Genomic DNA, 19,838 nt, shown 5'->3' with positions numbered 1-19,838 from the left:
CCTGTAACATGTTGACTGACAGACGGCTGTGACATATCTGTAACACGTTGACTGACAGACGGCCGTGACATACCTGTAACATGTTGACTGACAGACGGCTGTGACATATCTGTAACACGTTGACTGACAGACGGCCGTGACATACCTGTAACACGTTGACTGACAGACGGCCGTGACATATCTGTAACACGTTGACTGACAGACGGCCGTGACATACCTGTAACATGTTGACTGACAGACGGCCGTGACATACCGGTAACACGTTGACTGACAGACGGCCGTGACATATCTGTAACACGTTGACTGACAGACGGCCGTGACATACCTGTAACATGTTGACTGACAGACGGCTGTGACATATCTGTAACACGTTGACTGACAGACGGCCGTGACATACCTGTAACATGTTGACTGACAGACGGCCGTGACATATCTGTAACACGTTGACTGACAGACGGCCGTGACATACCTGTAACACGTTGACTGACAGACGGCCGTGACATATCTGTAACATGTTGACTGACAGACGGCCGTGACATATCTGTAACACGTTGACTGACAGACGGCCGTGACATACCTGTAACACGTTGACTGACAGACGGCCGTGACATATCTGTAACACGTTGACTGACAGACGAACATTAAATATCAATAACAAGTTGATTGAGAGACGGCCGTGACATACCTGTAACACGTTGACTGACAGACGGCCGTGACATATCTGTAACACGTTGACTGACAGACGAACATTAAATATCAATAACAAGTTGATTGAGAGACGGCCGTGACATACCTGTAACACGTTGACTGACAGACGGCCGTGACATATCTGTAACACGTTGACTGACAGACGAACATTAAATATCAATAACAAGTTGATTGAGAGACGGCCGTGACATACCTGTAACACGTTGACTGACAGACGGCCGTGACATATCTGTAACACGGTGACTGACAGACGGCCGTGACGTATCTGTAACATGTTAACTGACAGACGGCCGTGACATATCTGTAACATGTTGACTGACAGACGGCCGTGACATATCTGTAACATGTTGACTGACAGACGGCCGTGACATACCTGTAACACGTTGACTGACAGACGGCCGTGACATATCTATAACACGTTGACTGACAGACGGACATGACATATCAATAACAAGTTGATTGAGAGACGGCCGTGACATACCTGTAACACGTTGACTGACAGACGGCCGTGACATATCTGTAACACGTTGACTGACAGACGGCCGTGACATATCTGTAACACGTTGATTGAGAGACGGCCGTGACATACCTGTAACACGTTGACTGACAGACGGCCGTGACATATCTGTAACATGTTGACTGACAGACGGCCGTGACATATCTGTAACATGTTGACTGACAGACGGCCGTGACATATCTGTAACACGTTGACTGACAGACGGCCGTGACATATCTATAACACGTTGACTGACAGACGGCCGTGACATATCTATAACACGTTGACTGACAGACGGAACTGACATATCAATAACAAGTTGATTGAGAGACGGCCGTGACATACCTGTAACACGTTGACTGACAGACGGCCGTGACATACCTGTAACACGTTGACTGACAGACGGCCGTGACATATCTATAACACGTTGACTGACAGACGGCCGTGACATATCTATAACACGTTGACTGACAGACGGACATGACATGTCAATAACAAGTTGATTGAGAGACGGCCGTGACATACCTGTAACACGTTGACTGACAGACGGCCGTGACATATCTGTAACATGTTGACTGACAGACGGCCGTGACATATCTGTAACATGTTGACTGACAGACGGCCGTGACATATCTGTAACACGTTGACTGACAGACGGCCGTGACATACCTGTAACACGTTGACCGACAGACGGCCGTAACATACCTGTAACACGTTGACTGACAGACGGCCGTGACATACCTGTAACACGTTGACTGACAGATGGCCGTGACGTATCTGTAACATGTTGACTGACAGACGGCCGTGACATACCTGTAACACGTTGACTGACAGACGGCCGTGATATATCTGTAACATGTTGACTGACAGACGGCCGTGACATATCTGTAACACGTTGACTGACAGACGGCCGTGATATATCTGTAACATGTTGACTGACAGACGGCCGTGATATATCTGTAACACTTTGACTGACAGATGGCCGTGACGTATCTGTAACATGTTGACTGACAGACGGCCGTGACATACCTGTAACACGTTGACTGACAGACGGACGTGATATATCTGTAACATGTTGACTGACAGATGACCGTGACATATCTGTAACACGTTGACTGACAGACGGCCGTGATATATCTGTAACACGTTGACTGACAGACGGACATGACATATCTGTAACACGTTGACTGACAGACGGCCGTGATATATCTGTAACACGTTGACTGACAGATGGCCGCGACATACCTGTAACATGTTGACTGACAGACGGCCGTGACATACCTGTAACACGTTGACTGACAGACGGCCGTGACATATCTATAACACGTTGACTGACAGACGGCCACGACATATCTATAACACGTTGACTGACAGACGGACATGACATATCAATAACAAGTTGATTGAGAGACGGCCGTGACATACCTGTAACACGTTGACTGACAGACGGCCGTGACATATCTGTAACATGTTGACTGACAGACGGCCGTGACATATCTGTAACATGTTGACTGACAGACGGCCGTGACATATCTGTAACACGTTGACTGACAGACGGCCGTGACATACCTGTAACACGTTGACTGACAGACGGCCGTGACATACCTGTAACACGTTGACTGACAGACGGCCGTGACATATCTGTAACACGTTGACTGACAGATGGCCGTGACGTATCTGTAACATGTTGACTGACAGACGGCCGTGACATACCTGTAACACGTTGACTGACAGACGGCCGTGACATATCTGTAACATGTTGACTGACAGACGGCCGTGACATATCTGTAACATGTTGACTGACAGACGGCCGTGACATATCTGTAACATGTTGACTGACAGACGGCCGTGACATATCTGTAACATGTTGACTGACAGACGGCCGTGACATATCTGTAACATGTTGACTGACAGACGGCCGTGACATACCTGTAACATGTTGACTGACAGACGGCCGTCATATATCTGTAACACGTTGACTGACAGACGGCCGTCATATATCTGTAACACGTTGACTGACAGACGGCCGTGACATATCTGTAACACGTTGACTGACAGACGGCCGTGACATACCTGTAACACGTTGACTGACAGACGGCCATGTCATATCTGTAACACGTTGACTGACAGACGGCCGTCATATATCTGTAACATGTTGACTGACAGACGGACGTGACATACCTGTAACACGTTGACTGACAAACGGCCGTGACATATCTTTAACATGTTGGATTAAATTATTTTCAAATCAAAAGGAGCTTTATCTGCCAAAGTAACAGCGTTACATAAGTATCGATATTCCATCACTTGTAGACACGTATAGATCTGTCCCCACTGGTGAATACGATCAATACATCTCTTCAGACTTACGACTAAATGTTTCAGAACAGCTGTTGCTGACTTAGTACAGTATGTGTACACTGGGCTCCAACCCCACTCAACGTCACCAGACAAACAGGGTCTGTACAGGCTACGGATGAATACGTGTGAAACAGTTGGAGGTAAGACTTTCAACAATGTTTATTTTAGTACCGTGAACAGAAAAAAACAGAAACACATTTGTTTCCAGGCCAGAACCGAACCCCTCCCCTCGCCCCTTAACACAAACCACCCCAACCTCCAACCCAAACACACACATATACTCGCACCTCATTGGGAAAATAGTAGGTGGCATAGTGAGGTGAGGTGAGGTGAAATTGGGTTTAACGTCGCGTCCAAGATTATTGCACTTATATAGCGACGTGCATGCACGTGTATGTGTGGGTGTGGCTGCTTGTACTAGTCCGGACTGATGCCGATTTATAGTGCTAGCTCACTGAGATACCATGCCGCAGTTTAACATGAATACCCCACTCAGACACAGTATACTGACTCCGAGCCGACCAGTCCTTGTTTTAGCCCCTTAATGCCGAGCGCCAGGCAGGGTAACAACAAGTACAATCTTTTAACGACTTTTTGTATGACGCGGCCCGGGATCGAACCCTGGACCTTCCGTTCTCCGGGCGGACGCTCTACCACAAGACCACGGAGGCGGTCTGTGGCATAGTGAAGTATTACTGGCAGTGTTTGACATTTGTACAAATTAAGGTGCTATAAAGCGGAATAGGGCTTTTCGCTGTCTCCGAGGTCGTGCTGCAAGTTTCACACAATTGATAAACCAGTGACTGATCGACTCAACACTATATAACGGCTGTGACTATTTCATACTTCCCGTTTCTGTGTTTGAAACTTAAGTTACCCAAATCGATGTATTATTTCGTAAAAGGCTACGATTTAAATTCAATTCTAAATGGTAATTCACATTTAACGACAGTAACAAATCTTGAAATTTTGAAATCACTGCACAGTTTTATTCTATCCTCTTGCCGATTTAGAGATTTTGTCTGAGATGTTGGCTTTGCTATATGATACTGCGATGTTGTTGTGCTGGATATAAATAATAAGGTAACTGTAGTTATGAAAGATAATCCAGTAATTAAACACTTGCAGAACAATACTTATCTGTAATGTCAATTATACAATGTATGCTATTTCTCATGTCACTATCAATACATTGTAATTTGTATATGTATCAATGTTTGGGAGAGGCATTCAGATGAGCAAAATTTGCTTGTTTGCCAATCCTTCCACTTTGTGGAAATAAATATGTTTAAATCAAATCGATGTGTAACAAAGCAAGACGTCACATACGTTCGGTGTGTGTCAAACTACTTCCTGGACAAGTGACTTCATCGGTAGGCATATATGACAGCAGCATCGATTTGTAACACACAGTGCATACTATTAACCTGTTTCAACACAACTTCTATGGCATGCTGTCACAGTTGCATTACGCGGTCAATGTATTTAATATCACAAGGAATTCGATTTCACTGAGGGAGAATCATGTTGGCACACGCTGTTGACCTGCAAGAACAGCGCATAATGACTGTCACACGTTGCTAAATATCTATGCTCTGTGTCATCAAATATAATTTAAAAATAATTTGTCGCTATCATTACATATTCATGATGACAAACCTAAAACTTAAAACTATTCTGTGTTCGTCTTGCCTGTAAACCTAGCTATTCTGTATTTGACTTTTGTATTTCCACAAACATATTTTGTATTTGACTTTTGTATTTCCACAAACATATTTTGAATTTGACTTTTGTATTTCCACAAACATATTTTGAATTTGACTTTTGTATTTCGACAAACATATTTTGTATTTGACTTTTCACAGCGTTTGGGGGATCGGTCCATATCGTAGGAAAAGTAGATTCTCAACAATCGTTGCAGATTTCGTGTGAGTACATCCTCTTCATTCAGCTCAATCAAAGCGATTGCAGAAAAGTATATACCTACCCATAGCCTTCGGCTTGATTGTCATAACATCGCAGTGTAATAGTTGGGCTTCAGTCTGTCATGAGACCGAATCACTTCGTTGAAAGCGGACCCGGGCCCTAATTGAGTATATCCATGGTACTTTTTCAATTTTAGGATAGGTCTCAATATCTCTTTGCGTTAGGGTACTCATTACCTGATATACTCATATACTCAATATAATTTGAGTAGGGAGGTGAAGAAAGCAATGTTTTAACAACATTGAAATAACTTTCTCAGAATGTCAAATTTTCTGAAGCCGAGTCCCCATTTAATATTTGTTATGTTAATGTATTACCAGGTCCCAAACTTCAACTGGACAGCACAAGGGCGAACACATGGCAATGTCACGTTAACACAGACGGCGAGCTGGTCAACTCACAGCCGGTCGGACGCCAACATGAGCAGCATAGTGGTAGACTTCGCAAGTACCGTGGCACATGCAGCTCCACCCCTATCCTTGTTACTCCCAATTCGTCCAACCCTGACTGTGTCCCAGCCGCACCCCGGTACTGGGAGACGCTGTCCGATGTGACGGTGGAGGTGGGCGTGGGGTGGCCTGCTCTAGAGGTGTCGGTCGTGGAGAAGAGACAGGTGGACCGGAACCTATGGACGTGTTACCAGCCCCGCTCCTGGAGTATCTGTGTGATGGACTGTCCCCAACACCGGTGTATCTGTACCAGGGTTTATGATGAAGGGAGGCATATTCTCTGCTCAACCAACACCATGTCTAACGCCCCATGTACACAGGTCACACTTTCATATGGCGTTGTGCTGGATGTTGGGGGGAAAAGGCTCGCGTTCATTGATCTGAATAATAACGCCGTTTTGGCTAAATTTTATGTTTCATTTACAGAATTACTGTATCCGATGTTCGGAGTTGGGTCCAGGGAATGCAATTACACTGTGCAGATGAAGTTGGTCAGTGGCGAGGCCATTGAAATGACAGACACAAAGAAGGCTCTAATCTATACAGCACTCACGTAGCAAAAAGAAGGACTTACCAAAATTGCTTGTCAATGGGCTTCTTCTGTTCTAAATACATAATTCATAGAATAGAATAGCAATACAAAAAAGGAAATGTCCTTATGTCAAGTATTTATTCTATGCTACCAAAGTATGGATCGGATTTGAATAGTTACAACACTACTTGGAGAAAAGGTCATTCTGGAAGGTGCCCGTGTTCTTGTTGATGTTGTGGGTTGTCTAACCTGTATACTATGAACTGGACCCACTTGCACAACGCGATCTTAGCTCTAAGATGATCGTAACTCCCATTCTTTAACATAGGCTTACGATAGTCTTAGCGCGAAGGTCGCCTTGTGCAAGTGGACCCTCCTGCTCCGTTATATACAAGCAGCTTTAAACCCATTTATATACACTTACACTGAATGAATGATTAAACATTATATCTGTCATGTCGTGTCAACTTAATGTGGGAAGAATCCTAAAGCGGTGCACGTCTTAGACGTTGACCACTTTGGAGGAACTCATGAGACGAGTTTATAGTACCGGCCAACATAGAAACATGGAACCGGGTTTCGAACCCACAATCATAGAATTCTGGCACACCTAAGGGACGCAACTCTTCGCAGCGCCTTAGACGTCTGGGCATCTGACGCCCCTTATACACTTACAATGTATATTTAACCCAAAGAGCCCCGTGGGGTTTTCCGGTTAGCAGTGGCCCTTTGCAGTCTATAAGCTGTTAGTAAGACGCGACTCTATGGATCAGGTGGTCAGACTCTGCGATTTGGTTGATTCTGTATCATGTATCGGGTGGCCCAGTCGTCTAAGGCGACGCGATTCGCTGTGCAGAGTTGCGTCCCTTGGGCACGCCAGAAACCTATGATTGTGGGCTCGAATACCGGTTCGCCCCGATTATGTTTCTAGGTTTGTCAGCACCATACCCGTGCTCGAGGGTTTCACCGAAGTGGTAAACGTCTGAGACCTGCATCACTTCGGGCTTTCCTCCCACATTAAGCTGACACGCCGCGATATAACTGGAATACTGTTAAAAGCGGCGTTAAACACAACTCACTCACTCACTCACTCACTCACTCACTCACTCACTATCATCTGTCCCCGATTGCGTTGCTCGTTGCTCGTAATACCAATCACTGTTTTGTCAGATCCAGACTAAATTATTAACAAACCGCTGTCATATAGCTGGACAATTGCCGCGAGAGGCATTAAAAAAAAAGCAACACGTCAATAATCTTGAATATTAGCTTATATTAATATATCCATCTGTTGAATAAAATGAATAACGTTTCTACTAAACGTGCTTGGACAATCTTGCAATACTTTCATTAAAAGCGCTAGATTCGACGATCCAATAATCTCCAGGCTCTGTCTAAATGTTCTTAGTAACCTGTTGTTGATTGGTTGATCCAGGTACACCCAAGGTACAAGATAATAAAGTCTTGTTTTACAAATCTGCAGATCTGTATCTGCTGGGAGCTTTTGAAGTCGCTTACTCTGTATGACACTCAGATGTGGGGATTCAAGATTGCGAAAGCATAGAAACAAAGAAAGACACTTTGAAATTCATCTGTACATGTTTATTTCGATTCCGACATGTATCTGTATACATTGTTCCCAAACTCGCCCCCGTGCTTCAATTATAATAGTTAGTTCGTGAGTGAGTTAGGTTTAACGTCGCTTTTAACATTATTCCAGTTATATCATGGCGTGTCAGCGTAATGTGGGTGGAAAGCCCGAAATGGCCTCAGACGTCTCGCAGGTCTCAGACGTTTATCACTTCGGTGAAACCCATGAGCACGGGTATCGTACTGACAAACCTAGAAACATAATCAGGGTGAAGCGGGATTCGAACCAACAACCATAGGTGTCTTGCGTGCCCAAAGGACGCAACTCTGCACAGCGATCGCGTCGCCTTAGACGACTGGGCTACCCGTGCCCCCTAATTGGGAACGTCAGTCAATAGTTTATTTGGCAAGCAGACATTGCATCGATGTATGGAGCTTAAAATAGTCCCTGCCAGGTGACCACATTTGCATATTGACGTGATCGTGATCCCCAAGTTTATCGGATTCGTTTATCGCATTGATAACACTTTTCATTATATGATATAGTTTGTTTTGTTCTTTTGCCACATTCAGCAATATTCCAGCTGTATGACGGCGGTCTGCACATATTTGCGTCTGGACCAGACAATCCATGAATTGACATCATGAACATCAATCTACGCTTTTGGGATACCATGATACGCATCAACCAAGTAAGTGAGCCTGACCATCCGATCCCGTTGGTCACCTCTTACAAGCATGGGTTGCTGAAGACCTATTCTATCCCGGGTCTTCACGGAGTTTATGTGATTTAAGTGAAACCCTGTGATAAAAGTGAAATGCTGTTCAAAGCCGTATGAAACCCCTTTCCGTGCCTACTCACTCAAATATATTGTGCATTCTTAAACTAACAAGAGAACTGTGCGTAACACTTCATTCAATGACTGTATGACCTGACGCCAGCTTCATTGCTGTGCCCCGTCATTCCTCATGGTTTCTCAAAATCTTAGATTTTTTTTCCCGATACGATAGTGAATCGGGTTTTAGTTTGGGATTGATCAGGAGCAGTCGCTTTGATCTGTGGCAGCGGCCACATCTAAGCAGGGTACGACATAGTATTCACTGGTGCTAGATTCCTGTCATTTCCGAAAACAAGACATCAAGGTCATATCGCTCAATAAATCAATTTCGTTCACCTAAGTAATTTTACAGAATTAATTTTCTTCACTTGCGTTATTAGATCTAGTATTGAAAGATAGGCATTCCATATCCAAATCACCGTAAGGACAATCCATTCTGTTTCATCTGGCAGCTACACGACATTAAACACCAGAACCAAAGCATTTATTTATTTTTAAGTCAGATGAAATGTTACAAGACAAGGCAAAAATACTTAATTAATTATATTCCTGATAAATGCCGGGATTAAAAAGAAAATAGAAAAACGAGTTGATTGTAAACACCGATCGAGAATTCGGGGAAACCCCGGAAAGTAGTTCCGGCAAAAGTTCACACGATCAATTTCACAAAAAAATTGCTCACGTCGTGTGAACTTTTTAGTCCGTTCACAGGAGTGTGAACTCTAAATATCAGATCACGCGACTACTCATTCAGCCAATCAGCATGAAAGAAACAGTGTAAACGTTAACGTATGAAGTTATTACTCTATGATTGAGGAGGTCGAAGGAAACGGGAAGAGCACCGATAACAGAGAAATGATACAGGTCAATATAAATATCAGCATACATTTTTGGGAGTATCAACATTCTTTGAGATTATCTATTTAAGAAATAAAGAAACAGGATGTTATAGTATTCTGGGGTTCTGTTTACTTAATACTAACAGTATATTTACTGTTGAACTTCCTCTGGATATACATGCGTAAGTGAGTGAATGATGTTAATCGCCACGATCGGCAATAATCCAGCCATGATGACACGCTGATCACCTGATCCATTTCAGTCAATTCTTACGATAAACATATCTGTAAGAAGAAACTTCCATTCTATCACAGGATTCTCTTTGAGGACACATGGGATTTGCAAGAGCGTCCACTTGCCTTTTTATCAAAGTCTTGTTTCCATCCTTGCCACATCAAGCCCACTTTCCTGTGCTAAATATGATTGGACTATCGCACATATCGATACTCCAATCAGAAAACGTTTCACAAAATCAACATCCACGACTGGTACCCCTTCGCTTGAAAGTGATTTACCACTGCCTGCTTCTACTAGTACGGACTTCAGGCAATGTTATGGAGTTTACCCACTGAGATGCCATGTCACAGTTAAACACTGATACCTCCTTTTTATGCCGTAATGCCAAGTACCATCTTTTTACATCTTTTGACATGACGCAACGGGGCGAGCCACTGACCTTCCGCCCTCGGGGCAAACGCTATGACGATGCCTGTTGACATTGACGTTGTGTGTTGGATGTATAAACCTACCTCCATGATAGAATGATGAGATCTGATTGGTCCACGTGATCTTGATAAAATACTGTGTAACCCGTCTTTGCGGGTAATACATTTCTCAGCGGGGGAATTAACTTCAACGTCGATGCAAAAAGCCGCACGCTTAACCTCAGCTCAATCGACCAGCTGTTTTCTATCAATTTTGAATTTGTGTTAATTCTTTTACAATGTCACAATAAAACATATCGGTAAGATACATTCGTTGTAGCAGGATCACGAGGGGTACTTAGGGTTTTATGCGTCCCTCCTAGGGTGTTATAACACTCGCCCCCGGCTCGTGGAATAAAACCTAACGCGGGACACTTTAAACCCCATGATCCTGCTACAACTTATATTGTACAACGTGGAATTGTTTGTCACTTGAGTAACAGTTTCCTAGTATCCCAGCAGTGGGTTGTTTCTATAACTCTTACCTACTAGAAAATGGAGTAAACATAACTGTCTGTATGGTTTTATTTCATATATAACATACGAATTTTCGTCTGTCTTTTAGTTTTATTATATTGAATATAATATATTTTTGTGGATGACACTTCATATTACTTCAGTCACACAAACATCATTTAAATGTCATTTGTTCATGGCGATATTTGCTTGTGTGCTGCTTTTCCTTCAACATATGGCAGGTATTTGGTACAGAAAAAATCCTGTGCTTTAACTTCCGTCATTAAAGGTTTCAACTTCCAAGAGTGTTCGAAAATATTGTAGGGGTTGTATCGTTCTGCATAAAGCACTCTCTCCTGGTACCACAAGTACGTTCCATTAAGTCGAACAATATTGGATATATGATCAAAGCCACATAGCATGGTTGGAATGGCAATCTCAAGAAACACGTGATGCCCAAAGAACAGTCTTGAAAAGAAACTGAAAAGTTCTTTGTGTTTAGAAGGAACATAAAATATATCCGATGCTTCGTAGAAAGCTCCTCCAGGCCCACCAAAACTCTCAGAAAGTTGTGAAAGAAAATTCTGGACCTTTTGTTTGTGAGATGTGGTCTTAAGATGTTCAAAGAATGCCCATAATTGTCTCAAGCGCCTTACGCCCCAGTTACCAGCGCTCCAAGGCCACCAATGCAATTGCCCATTTGCTTTAGTAATGTTTGGAACTTTCCTGGTCCCAAGTGTTCCATTTCTGATACTTTGTTGGAACCAGATCTTGTCCCTCGGTAAGTCGACGATGTTCCACATGTTCAGCAACACGTCGTCTGACATCTGCATGTATCCACTGACATTGTAGCCAAGTTCCATGGCGTAAGCTATGCATAGATAACCATGTACACCTCTATCAAATTCATTGACCTCCAGAAAGGTGACAGGGTGACGATACTGTTTCTGAAATCCCCCAAAATTACCCAGAACGCTGCCACAGTAGACGATATGTTTAAAGAACTTCCGATACACATAATCTAAGTATTCAATGTTTGAATAATATGTTGGATAGTTGAATATCACAACAAGCACAATGTCATTAATAGGAGGTGGGGTAGTTGCTGAAGGGCGGGGCAACTTTGATTTGCATATGTCTTCGTACGGATTTGTCTCAACTTGTGAATGTGCTTTAGCAGTCGGTTCATACACAACGTTGTGAATCACATGAGGGGGTTCTTTAAGGACAAATCCTGGAGACGATATATTCCGTTTATGTTCCACGTAGTTAAGAGATCTAAGGCTAGAAAACCAACTTTTAATCATATCACTATCGCCGTGCTTTAGTAGTTTATTAGTTACCATGATGTTGGTAAGCTTTAGAGCACATGTATGAAAGCTATCTTGTGATCCACATCTAAATCCCCCAAGTAGTGTTTCAATTATATCGTTTTCATTTCCGCCACTTCCATCTGCACCAGAATAGCCAGACATATCTGTACAGGATGATGGGTATATTCCGATTATTTCCTTCAGATCTGTCATTAACCATCGCCACCAGTTGGTCCAAGAAGAAGATTTTTCTTTCACCAGAATACTTCCTAAAGCCCAAAATGACTTATAGCTGACAAGTGAGGACACTAGATCGGTTGACTTGTAAAGATATGCTGGTACATATGCATGAGGCAGTCTGCAAGCTACATCCTCTACATCAAAATAGGGACGATTCGAAGTCTGTAAAGGCGGCCTCCACTTTGTTTGAATGCTGGGTGTAAGAAATTCTCCTAACTGATAGGAGACGTGCCTGTTTCTGTCTCTGATATCCGTTGACATATCCTTGACGCCAAAATGTCGGTCTGAGTCAAACATGACATCTCCACGATATAACATGCCATTTGATCTTTCTCCAAATTGAAAACCATGTAGTTGTTCCTGAAGATTCGAGATCCTGTCTGTGGAATATATCCACTTAGCGCCGTGACTTATTGCAAATAGATATGATGTCATTCTAATGTTCTTTACACCTGACAGTGGAAGGTCTGTAATAATGTTTGACTTGTCATTGATGAAGACACAGTCACTGCATCTGAAATTATATGGATATGCAAAAATATGAAAGATAACATGAATATATGCATATTACTGTGAGTGATCTCATGCCTCATTTCTCGCAAGGAAAATAAGCCCCGACAGAATAAAATCACAACAGCATTATTCAACATTATTGTTTATTGAACATTATGCGAAGGCGACATGCATTTTGTTCCTGATTAAGTGTTTTTACATTCGTTCGTTGCCAAAATTGAACGCAAATACAACCAGCATCAGCATACCGCCATTGACTGAATGAATACAACAGGATCAGTATACCATCACATACAACTAGTATAAGCATAACATCCTCACTGACTGAATGAATACAACCAGCATTAGTTTACCGACATTGACAGAATGAATAGAGCAAACATTAGCACACCATCATCGATTGAATGAATACAACCAACATTTTCATACCGCCAGTGAATGAATTAATACAACCAACATTTGGATACTAGCATTGACTTAATGAAAACAAACAACTTTAGCTCACGATCATTGACGGAATGAATACAACCAACATTAGCATACAGTCATTGACATAATTAATACAACCAACATTAGTAAACCACCACTGACTATGAATACAACCAACATTAGCATACCGTCATTGAGGGAATTAATACAACCAACATTAATATACCATCATTGACTGTATGAATACAACTAACATTAGTATACCGTCATCGACTGAATGAATAAAACCAACATTTACATACAGTCATTGACTGAATGAATACAACCAACATTTCTACACCATAAAGTGACTGTATGAATACAACCAACATTAGCATATAGTCATTGACAGAACGAATACAACCAACATTAGTATACCATCATCGACTGTATGACTACCATGAACCAACATTTGCATACTATCGTCGATTGACTTAATACAACCAGCATTAGCATACAGTCAGTGACTGAATTAAAACAACCAAAATTAGATTACCGTCACTTACGGTATGAATACAACCAACATTAGCATACCGTCACTGACAGAATGAATACAACCAAAATGTGCATACCGTCAGCGACTGAATTAATACAACCAACATTTTGCATATCGCCAGTGACTGATTTAGTACAACTAACATTGGCATTATAGAATAAAGGTAATTTGGTAGGACTTGACAGAAGTTGGAATTCCTGTCATTGATAATGGTTACAAAATGTCGAGTTCAGATTATTCCCCTGTAAACTCACCTTCTATTCTTGAAGAACCAAATGTTTTGTCCAAAGACAAGAATCCTCCATCCAGGGACATCCGGTATGCCAAGGACCAAGTTGACGGGGATGTCTGTAGCGTCAAGCACGATCCATCTTTCAGCTTTAACTGTGAGCCTGAACACAATGACTTCTGTGGTAACTTCCTTTGAAGCGGGTTTTAAGGTGAGGTGAAATTGGGTTTAACGTCGCGTCCAAGATTATTGCACTTATATAGTGACGTGAATGCTCGTGTGTGTGTGTGTGTGTGTGTGTGGCTGCTTGTAATAGAACGGACTCATGCCGATTTATAGTGCTAGCCCACTGAGATACCATGCCGCAGTTTACTGTCTCCGAGCCGACCAGTCCTTGCTTTAACCCCTTAATGCCGAGCGCCAGACAGGGTAACAACAAGTACCATATTTTAACGTCTTTTGGTATGACGCGGCCGGGGATCGAACCCCGGACCTTCCGCTCTCCGGGCGAACGCTCTATCACTCGACCACGGAGGCAGTCAGCGGGTTTTAAGCTCATTATCATAGTAAATACTTGTTTTAAAGAACCACATGACATGGGTTAGTACTTTGAATGTGTGGCTTTTGTGGTGATTGGACAACCAGACATGATTACCTTTAACTTCTTTGATCGTCATTTAGAAGTTGGAGTACTAAGTAAGGATCCATAAACTCTTATCCTTACTTATGATTACCTTTATTGTACAGAGTTATTAAGTTGTGGATATGTACGGATACCTAAGGATACGAGGAACATACATTTGGTCGTTGAAGTCGTCACCTTCACTGAAGATGGTAATGACGTTGCTCTTGAAACGGCTCACGTCATTAACGGTAAATTTAAGCGTGGATAAAACGACCAGCGCCATCATGACGCCCATCAGTATCAGCATAGGCGAGCGTCGTCTCATACTTTGATACGTCCTGAAGCTATAAACAAAGAAATTTTCATATTGCATTATGATTAATCAAATACATCATTAGTGAGATAAAAAAGGGACTTCTCTTTTCCACTTTTGATCTCAGTTTATATTGTGTAAAATATTACAAAAACACTTGTTATCTGTTCATAAAATTGGATATGGTGCACGGCTTTTAACAACACACTTTTAAAACTTGCATTATATTGCTTCACTGTTGCGGCTATTCTCTCAAATATGATAAATGCATATAGAATGTCTCGTAAAGGTCGGGCTGATCGTTACCTCGGTAGAAATACTTTAAGAATATAAGGACTTGTCATTTTAGTGCCCAAAGTGACACAGGTCGTAGACGATTAGCACTTTTGTGAAACCCACGAGCACCGGTATCAGGAACTCAACCCATGATCAGCGGATCCTGGAACTACCAAGCGACGCAACTCGCACAGAAAATTGAGACTCACACGTCTTGATCTGCGACCAACACGCACTATCCTCAAGACGGCATGGCTTCAACATTCAAATAGTCAACTTTCCCTTAATGTCGAGCTAAAGTCAAGCAACTTTGGGGATCTACAATGTACATTTCACAAATATTGAGGTACAATCGAGCATACGCTTCCTAAAAAAGATTTCAAAGAGCGTCGTACGACTCTCGCCCAAAGGTTGTTTGATGAAGGTTACAATATTCAAGACCTAAGTAAAGCGTTCAAACTGTCTTATGGCGCATCACTGATAAAATCTGAAGTCTGATGCAATTTCATATTTTGACCTGTACTCTATGTTTTTCAGGTGAACACGTGGCATGCCTTTGCATGTGTTTGTCAGGGGTGCCACCGGTGGGGCAGGATATGCTAACCTTGTCGCGAGCACCTGGTGTCATCACTATTTGATTGTACTTGAAAAACACTTGTGATACAGTCGGAATCGGAAAATGGATCCTGCCTTTAGCAGATACTTTTTAATAATTATTGAAAGGGTGTTGAGGCTTTTATTCAATTACTTAGTAATTGACTCCTTGTCTTGATTATTGTTCATGCTTTCAGTCACTGGTTTATCTGGTTTAGACTCGGTTATTTACAGTATTCCAAAACAAAGGACAAATAAACCTTCACATTCACCCGATGTTGGGTTTATATGTTTTTACCGGGGGCACGGGTGGTCCAGTCGTCTAAGGCGCCACGATTCGCAGAAACCTATGATTGTGGGTTCGAATCCCGGTCCGCCCCGATTATGTTTCTAGGTTTGTCAGCACCATACCTGTACTCGTGGGTTTCACCGAAGTGGTAAACGTCTGAGACCTGCATCACTTCGGGCTTTCCTCCCACATTAAGCTGACACGCCGCGATATAACTGGAATACTGTTAAAAGCGGCGTTAAACCAAACTCACACACTCACTTATATTTTTTTACCGTTTGTTTGCAGTGAAAATAGGAACTTATCTTTATTAATGATCCAAAACAATCATTTAAGTTAATATGCAGTTAAAATTTATAAAATTTACTTTCAGATGAAATGTTTTATTTAGTTTTATGCTCTATTCTATGTATTTCTTAGGAATAGGCACGTTTACCCGTGCTTTGTATAGTTGCATGTTCAAGGTAAATACAACTTTATAGACGTTAACATCATACATATATATCATCTAGCAACATTCAACAGAAAATAAAGTTGTAAATAATGAAAATGGTATGCGTAACGCTGAGATCATGCTTAAAAGGGTCGCGCGTGGCCCAGTTGTCCAAGGCAAAGCAATAAAGAGTTGCGTCCCTTAGACCAGCCAGAAACCTGTGCTTGTGTGTTCGAATCCCGGGTATCGATGCGCTCACAACGATCGGGGATTCGTCAAAGTGGTAAACAAAATGAATGCTTTTTCGCACATTAAGCGTAAAGGTCTTTATGAATCCGAACTTCTGGTCAACGCGACGTTAAATTCAACTCACTAAAATGTGCTCCCATATCCTTCGTTCTTACCTTTCCTCGAGACCAGTCCTGCGCCGCTGCAGTTAACTCTGTGTTGAATGGTTATATAGGCTGTGTCCTGCTGAGCGCAGACCGGGTAGGTATCTACAGCCGGAGACGGTGGTCGGCGCGTAACACGTGCAGCATTAGACACCTACCATTGCATGGGAGTCATGTGACGAATCAAATCCCATTAATACGTTTAAGCAATAATGTCTCTGCAAATATTCCATTATTTAAGTCCATGATCCCGTTTCACAAAGCCGTCTTCGGCTAACGGCTGGTGCGACTCCAATACACGTAGACATAAGTCATAGTAATAAAGATAAGAAATAGGCACATCGTTAAATTTGTTTGCGGCCCAAGGTGTTAACAAAAAAGACCTTCTATAAAAAAAGAAGAAGAAAATGATTCAGTTAGGATTTGAATTACAAATACCAAATGTCAAACACATGCATAGGATACATTCGCTTCAATTTAATGTCTTCAGTGAAATATTAACAATTTGGCCCTGATACTGTGTGTAGTATTCGCCTTACATAGCATGTTTAGTGTTCGCCAGACATACGATGTTTAGCGTTCGCCACACATACTATGTTGACTGTTCGCCATACATATTATGTTAAGTGTTCGCCATACATAACTATGTTAAGTGTTTGCCAGACATACTGTTTAGTGTTCGCCACACATACTATGTAAAGAATTCGCCTTGATAAATGAATTAGTGTTCGCCATACATAACTGGGTTTAGTGCTTGCCAGATATTCTGTTAAGTGTTCGACATACATACTATTTTAGTGTTCACCAAACATACTATGTTCAGTGTTTCCCATAAATACTATGTTTACTACTGCCTAGAAGTTCATTCCCCTAACACGTGTTGAACACGCGTGTGTCATGCATGTAACACGGGACCGGGTTACAGTTGAATTTGACAAATAGAATAGTAAGATAAAACAGAACAATGAGATGTGAACCTCTGTTCACCAGACCATAAACACAATTTCGGCCCGTCTTAATTAGTGTTCGGTTGCTGGACTTACATGCGTGAACCATTCCACTGGGGTCTAGTCTGGCCATTGTGCCAAGCCGACAGCAGAAGAGTAGTGAATATAGATACGCGTTCATTACGTCGGGAAGCCCCGAGTTTACACGATTGTCGCGAGTTGGTAAATGAACGCAATTAATCAAGTGATTGTGTTTGCGGATTGCGGACATTCTCGTTTTTATTTTGCCTATATGAATCGTTCCAGGTGATTGCAAATATAATGATGTTCGTTCGCCAAATCTTAGCTTCAGGTGGTAAAGTATGATAGAGCAGTCTCCGCCACTGATGTCCTATTATCTCTCGTGGGTATATGCTCCATTTCCCCACACCCCACTTTTTATTTTGTTTTTGTGAGAATTAATAAGAGGAAGTTTTGTGGGAGACTCTACCATTTACCATTAATTATAAGAGGATAATGGAAATGAATATGAACTACCATGTTGTCTGGGTGTAGATAGAATTTGTGACCTTAACAATCAGCCGGCGTGCAAAGGATCTCATTAGGGTTTATGACTTTTACAATTGCCCAATGCGCATGCTTGGGGATATCAAAGGAAACAGTTTATTATTAGAGGGAATTGGTCCTATTCTCTCGCGAAATATAGACAGACAGACAGACATAGTTTATTAAAGTGTCACATGGCATGAAACAATAAGAATACATCATATTACATTTATCATACCATCCAGCCTAGCTAGGCTTATGAGACACTATTTTAAAACAGATATACACAAGTAATTTCTTACCTAATAGACAATATATATTGTCCGTGAGTGAGTTTAAATGTTACGTCACGCCACCATATTGCGCCGAAATTATTATCAGCTTGTTGTACTACATGTAACATGGTTGCTTTACTTGACATGTATATTTTCTAACAACACAGCTGCTTGAATGACTTCGAATTTCATGAACAATTAGTTTTCTATTGTGTAAACAAATCAGTCAAGCTTGCAACAATAGATGAATAAGCTGAATAATTTTGACCGCAGCGTAATGAATGTTACCGATAAACAACACAGAAGTCGATATATAACCAAAGTTATGGTCCTGTTGAGACGATTGACAGAACGTTGAAGCAAATGACAGTAACTAATGTCAACATTCCCGAGGAGTATTATGAAAGACATCATCACCCATAACCGTCCGCGAGACAGTTCTCAGCTACATCTTGTGGGGTCAATCGCTTTTAACATGTCTAGGGGGCACGGTTGGTCCAGTCGTCTGAGGCGACGCGATTCGCTGTGCAGAGTTGCGTCCCTTGGGCACGCCAGAAACCTATGATTGTGGGTTCGAATCCCGGTTCTCCCCAATTATGTTTCTAGGTTTGTCAGCACCATACCTGTACTCGTGGGTTTCACCGAAGTGGTAAACGTCTGAGACCTGCATCACTTCGGGCTTTCCTCCCACATTAAGCTGACACGCCGCGATATAACTGGAATACTGTTAAAAGAGGCGTTAAACCAAACTCACACACTCACTTATATTTTTTTACCGTTTGTTTGCAGTGAAAATAGGAACTTATCTTTATTAATGATCTAAAACAATCATTTAAGTTAATATGCAGTTAAAATTTATCAAATTTACTTTCAGATGAAATGTTTTATTTAGTTTTATGCTCTATTCTATGTTTTTCTTAGGAATAGG

At 41.9% G+C, this 19,838-nt stretch overlaps 1 protein-coding gene across 1 annotated transcript; it reads left to right on the top strand.

The window, feature by feature from the left end:
* Window positions 1-3,623: 3,623 nt before the first annotated feature.
* LOC124146228 lies at window positions 3,624-7,003 on the top strand. The gene is made up of 3 exons (XM_046516415.2): window positions 3,624-3,705; window positions 5,431-5,493; window positions 5,872-7,003. Exons 1-3 carry the CDS (start codon window positions 3,681-3,683, stop codon window positions 6,555-6,557), a joined length of 774 nt encoding a protein of 257 aa, XP_046372371.2. The 5' UTR covers window positions 3,624-3,680; the 3' UTR covers window positions 6,558-7,003.
* Window positions 7,004-19,838: the final 12,835 nt, after the last annotated feature.

The sequence above is a fragment of the Haliotis rufescens genome, unplaced genomic scaffold, assembly GCF_023055435.1.
Source record: "Haliotis rufescens isolate VD_foot unplaced genomic scaffold, xgHalRufe1.0.p SCAF_2, whole genome shotgun sequence".
NCBI classification, from domain to species: domain Eukaryota; kingdom Metazoa; phylum Mollusca; class Gastropoda; order Lepetellida; family Haliotidae; genus Haliotis; species Haliotis rufescens.
The sequence above is the reverse complement of the archived record's forward strand: the minus strand, read 5'-3'. Positions and strand labels throughout refer to the sequence as shown.

What these genes read in the sequence shown, in the direction of transcription:
- LOC124146228 (XM_046516415.2), top strand. Translation starts at nt 3,681, where the DNA reads ATGAATACGTGTGAAACAGTTGGAG. An exon ending in TACGTGTGAAACAGTTGGAG is followed by an intron (nt 3,706 to 5,430) that starts GTAAGACTTTCA and finishes GACTTTTCACAG; the next exon opens with CGTTTGGGGGATCGGTCCAT. An exon ending in ACAATCGTTGCAGATTTCGT is followed by an intron (nt 5,494 to 5,871) that starts GTGAGTACATCC and finishes ATGTATTACCAG; the next exon opens with GTCCCAAACTTCAACTGGAC.